Below are 5,566 nucleotides of genomic sequence, written 5' to 3' on the forward strand. Positions count from 1 at the left end.
CATGTGAAAATAAGGGAAGAAAAAAAACGCTGACAAACTTCAAAGTTCCCCAGTATGAAACAGGACCATAGATATTTAACACATTTACCGTGGTAACTTTTGTAAAAACTATCATTCTAAATTGGACACATAAAACAGCCTGAACCCAACAGGCCACTATCAAAAAGTCTTTAGGGGCTGTGCTTGTCTCGCCATCTACTGGTGAAACACAGAAACTACTGCACTTCAGGTTTATGATGTCTGTGATTGTACTGTATACAACCCGTAGGCTAGTGTGAAATGTTAACTGGTCAAGCTAATCAGGAAGACGAAGGCTTATAAACAGTAAATCCACACAAAGGCTTTATTTATAGGATCGTACAGGATGGTCTCCCAATGTCTTTTTGATGGTGCATACTATTTACACACAATTGTGTGTATATCTTTACATTTACACAGACAAATCTAACTCTCAATTCAAGTTTGGTACCAGCTATTCTATCTGGCTCAGGAGGTGTAGAGTTGTGCAAAAACAATAGATTAGTGCTGCTGCTAAACAATGTAGCAGTTTGCATGAGCTCCACAGGGTTACCTGTGGTCAAGAGTGTGGATCCAGGATGCCTTTTACCTTTTATAATTATGATACATTTGATAATATGGACACGAAGGACCGAGAAACTGAATCAGCACTCCTACATCATGAACACCCTTCCCTCATTTCCTATACACATTCTTGAAGCACACATGTACACATGCAGAACATACAGCAAATAAACTCAATAATAAACAGATAACATACTGCTATTGGCCATTTCTTATTCATGATATCATGTTAAACAGTGATTGTCAAGTAATTCCACTCTTGGGCATCAATAACTAATATCCATGGCATAAACCCCACCTAATACATGAAAAAACCCTGCAACAGCATCTGTGCGTGACTGGTAGGCATTACGCTTTAGACTTTAGACATAGTTTTGCATAGTTTCCACCTGCTTTCTCACTATCTGAAGTCCACAAAGATAATGTAGGCCAAATATATTCCTGTTACTCTGTCCCCTGCCCCATTTCCTGGGGTAAGTTGCTTGGTACAGTAATTGCGAGGAGCCAAACAATAACATCCAATGTGGATCTGGGACTACGTCATGCACAAAGAGCTTCTCAGGTCAAATCATCATAACATTTTACATTTACTTACTGTGACACTATGGGTTATAGTAATTAACGTGGGTTTCTGCAGCAGACGTTCTATGGTAATAGTCAGTAGTCAAGAGATATGTATGATGAACATGGATTACGATACCAAACTCAGGTATAATCCTAATTATAGGTTTTGCAGTCCTAGACTCCTAGTCCTAGACTGCAAATCGCTTTCAAGGAAGATACTTTATTTTATGTCACCCCCAAAATCCCACAGAGATTTACTCTCATGGGCCTTCTCTAAATGTTTAGAGAAAACTCTTTTTGAAATTCAGTCTAATATTAGTCTTAATATAAACCCTGAACAAGCCTTAATATCTGTTCAGGACTAGTTTTAATAGGTACTCAAGATTAGTTTTTTTCTGTGTCCTGAAAATCAACCCAGAGTCTTGTATAAAGGTCACTTAAAGTTTGGTTGGGTACCCATTATGACATCCTCAGCTTTCTTATGTTTCTGCATAGTGACCTGCAGCTGCCAGTATCGGAGGTAGACCCACATCAGGCTGCCGTTCTTCCTCTTGTCCATGTTGAGGAGGTCAGCACAGTGCCGGTCGTTCTTAAAAATGTCCTTGAGGTCCGTCTCCAGGTCGATGTCTCCTCCCAGTGGCTCCTTCACCACCTTCAGCAGGAGGTTCTTCTCCATCTCTAGCCTCTGCTCCCTGGGCAGGATGAGGCTGCAGTAGGCGCTCTGCCTTTCCACCAGCTCTCCCTCCAGCTCCTTCAGCGTCGCCGACGCACGCCTGTGCCACTCGCTTTCCCGGTCCAGGGAGTGGCGCAAAACAGCCCCGGCAGCACCCGACTCCAGAACGTTCCTCTTCTCTTGCTCCAGAAGCTCCCTCTCTTGCTGCAGCTGCTTGCGTTCCCCCATGAGCTGCTGGCTCTGGGAGATGAGGGCCTGGCGGTAGCCCACAACACGCTGGCGCTCCTTCTCCAGCTCCAGCTCCAGCAGGGCGGCCGTACGGCGGTTCTCTGTCAGGGAGTCACGGTACTTGTCCTCCAGGTCGCTGGTCACCGTCGACATGTTTCTGTTGTACTGGGCCCTCAGACTCTGGATCTCTCTCTGGGACTCACGGCTCCAGATCCAACCTGAGGAAAAAGAAGGCTGATGTAAAGAAGGAACCAACTAGCTAATTTCCATTAATACAGTGTAATCACCAAATATGTTATAAGTTCTTTTCCCAAAACTGTTCATTCTAAAAAGTTCATCAATTGTAAACTAGTATAAACTAGAGAGGGTACAATTTCTGGGGAAATTGTAGGGTGTGCTTGCTTGCGTCGGTTGCACAGGGGTCCGTTTTTGGATGACATTTTTACAACTGATATTTCTGTATATTTTATATAAAAATGCACACTTGTTATTTATAAAGATTACATAGATTTAAAAGATTTTTTTTGCTGCTCATTTACAACTGAAAATACGAGTGAAGTGTAGAATGAAATAGATGTCTTCTCATTTCCCCTGCAAGAGGCAGCCTCATCGTTGAATCAAAACGAATAAATTTGGCAGACCGGTGTAAAAATTGACCTAATCTCTATGACTTAAACGTCCTTTTAAGTTTTTCCCTTCTCGTGATATTTTAAGGCATTTAGCCTACTCATTGCATTCATTCATGAATAAAGAACCCCCTTTGAAGACGTTACCGGCAGTAGAAGATGGAATCGCGATTCAAACAGTACCATCTGCTAACTGAAAATATGCCCCCAAAAACGTAAATAAGCTTGACATTTATTTAGTGGAAAATCGCTTTCATAAAAAGCTCACTGGTAGCGATCATTGTCAGTAACAACGCCAAGTGCGATATAGCCCTGTGTGGAGAAGCTGCCCCGGTAAATTGTACAGTACAGTAGACTACTGCTGTGTTGGTCTTGGTAGCGATTGCGTTGGTTGAATTTTATTTAACGTTCCGTTGTAAGTAAGTAAGTAAGTAAGACTTTATTTATATAGCACTTTTCATACAAGAATTGCAGCTCAAAGTGCTTGTGGTTGTACTGTTTAGCCTGAAATTAATTATTTTCATGAACAGATTGACAAAGTTTAGGCTGTGGCAATGAAGTTAAGGTTAGTAGTTAGATAGACTTTTGATTTAAGTAAGGCCGAACATGTTCTGTCGCCGTTTGACTTCCTACAGCTGTGTAGGTTAACTAGATGTTTTTGTAGTGTCTCGCGTAAGCTACAGCCTTGCAGTGAGCAACACTGGTTTGAAACCACAGGTAATGATGATTTCACCCACAAATCGTTGTGGGTGACTTGTAATGTAATGTCATAATAAATCCTACAACAAAAATTTATTTGTGAGGAATGTTTATTTTAAGATTGAAAACAGATGCATCATAGACCACTGTAGTATGTGTTGCCCGGGCAACAGAGGCTAATGTCATGATGCTAATACTTCAGTGACATAGTAGACTACTGTTTCCAAAAGTAGATTAGTAGACTTCCTTAATAAAATCAGCTTATATTGTACATTACACGTCACAATTGTGTGTCATATCACAAATTAAAATTAGTAAATAGTTATCACCCTGGCCTCTTTGCTTGTGGCGTTTCTGCAGCTGCCTTGCAGTAAAGCAGTTAGCTTAGCTATCTCCCAGAAGTTAACAGCTGCTAAACTAATGTTCTGCTAGAGGTAGTCACGCGAGTTTTCGTGACGTTAGTGACGTAGGTAGCGTCATTGACTGTGGCTAGCAAGTTAGCCACCGTTAGCTTCACTTTTCGCCACAAAAACTTAATTTCCACTTAAACCATGCAACGGAACGTAAATCCCAATAGAAGCAAATTAATCGATACCAAGACTAAACTTTTGACACCTAGGTTGTCTATGTAGGCCAAATATTGACTGAGTTTTAGGGGGGCAAAAATAAATAAAAATAATAATAATATATATGTGAGAGAACAAAGGTTGTGCCCTTGCCGAAGGCAAAGCACACCCAATAATGTTTTGGATGTATGCATATGCATATTTGTTTTATTTAAAAGGAATATCACAGGAAAACCCGACACAAAGAAGCCCCCCCTCCCTAAAAATGTTGGTTGTAACTTTGTCTAGGCTGAACACGACACATGTTCTGCAGTATGTGGCAGAGAGCTTACGGAATGCAGCCAGTCCCAGCATGGGCACGAGCAGGGCATAATTCCATTGGTTGCCGTCCACAGGACCTCTTCCAGGGTCTGGCCTAACAGGGATATTCCACCTGGGGGGATCATTCAGGTTGTTCATGGAGCTAGCCTTAATACAGAGCACAAACAAAATAAGATCAGTACAGTAACTAGTTTACGTAATACATCATTGGTTGGGTTTGTGGCATTTAATCTAGCTTGAAGACATGACCTTGACGTCAGTCAGTTTATTAAGTAAACCCATGATGTGCTTCGAATGAAGTTGACAGTCATTAATGGAAAGCACAAAGGTGAATGACATGGACAGTGAATTTGTTGGACGGGCTGTTCACATGCCTGCGTTAAAAGCTTTAAGGCTAGCAACAATGGGCATTGGGAGTATTTATTAAACAACTTAAGTTGTCAGTAAAGCAACAACAGCAGCAAATACTATTCCTGTTGGTGAACAAGACGGATAAACAACAATAACGTGCCAGTGGTCATTAGGCAAAGTGTATAGGACCATGACAGTTGATTACAGGACAGGGTGGTTTGCAAAATACTGAAACTAGTTCGACGGCTAACCATTCACTGTAGAAATCATTTGCTTAGCAAGTCTAGGCCTTTACAGTAAGTTACCTAGCTAGCTAGCATCTAAGAGTCAATGCCCTGCACTTCTTCAACAAACAGCACAGCACCGCATTGAGATCTGAGTCTGTAGTGTTAGTAATTAGATAACATGTTTTACGCAGACTACGGTGTTGTCGCTCACCTTGAGAACGAGTAGCTAGCTAGACAAGTCAGTCATACATTTGTTCTTCCACTGATTATACAATGCTTTTACGCCAGTTTATTTAGACAACGATAACAAGCCACGATTCGTGCTCGTTTAGGGGGGACTTTGGACGGTAGTAGGCGTATATTTAGACTACACCAATGTTGCACTAAAAACGGGAAACTTTGGAAAATACGTTATTGTATTTTTGATAGTAGGCTCTTTTAATCTAAACGTGTTGCACTTATAGCTCATGTTATACATTTAAACCATTGTTCAAATACAGCACTACGTATCTCCCCGCATTTTGGAAATGGTTTCTTCTTGTGGGTGGGTCCAGAACAATCATGCACCCTCACACTTAGACACTAGCAGAGATGTGTATGGGGAGAACTGCCACTCTCGGGAAACTTCCGGCTTCTGAACTGGTTGCAGTTCCACTCTGGTTCCATATTAGGGCGCTCACCATTAAATGCAGAATGAATGGAGGTCTATTGAGCTATACACCTCAAAAT

The 5,566-nt window shown here is 41.5% G+C and overlaps 1 protein-coding gene across 2 annotated transcripts; it reads right to left on the reverse strand.

Annotated features, from left to right (window-relative positions):
* Positions 1–315: 315 nt before the first annotated feature.
* Positions 316–5,152, reverse strand: LOC136944410 (coiled-coil domain-containing protein 127-like). 2 transcript variants are annotated; one of them, XM_067238159.1, is made up of 3 exons: positions 5,049–5,152; positions 4,271–4,406; positions 316–2,265 (listed from the first exon to the last, which is right to left on the reverse strand). In XM_067238159.1, exons 2-3 carry the CDS (start codon positions 4,395–4,397, stop codon positions 1,580–1,582), a joined length of 813 nt encoding a protein of 270 aa, XP_067094260.1. In that variant the 5' UTR covers positions 4,398–4,406; positions 5,049–5,152; the 3' UTR covers positions 316–1,579. The 2 variants fall into 2 exon arrangements, with proteins under 2 accessions (XP_067094260.1, XP_067094261.1); XM_067238160.1 differs by having other exon boundaries at positions 4,271–4,371; positions 5,049–5,104.
* Between the last annotated feature and the right edge of the window lie 414 nt (positions 5,153–5,566).

The sequence above is a fragment of the Osmerus mordax genome, chromosome 6, assembly GCF_038355195.1.
Source record: "Osmerus mordax isolate fOsmMor3 chromosome 6, fOsmMor3.pri, whole genome shotgun sequence".
In the NCBI taxonomy this organism is placed as follows: domain Eukaryota; kingdom Metazoa; phylum Chordata; class Actinopteri; order Osmeriformes; family Osmeridae; genus Osmerus; species Osmerus mordax.

Bases quoted from the DNA above. Each gene is read 5' to 3' on its own strand.
- LOC136944410 (XM_067238159.1), bottom strand. From the start codon at position 4,397: ATGAACAACCTGAATGATCCCCCCAGGTGGAATATCCCTGTTAGGCCA. The intron at 2,266-4,270 runs GTAAGCTCTCTG...CTTTTTCCTCAG, and splicing joins GCTGGGACTGGCTGCATTCC to GTTGGATCTGGAGCCGTGAG.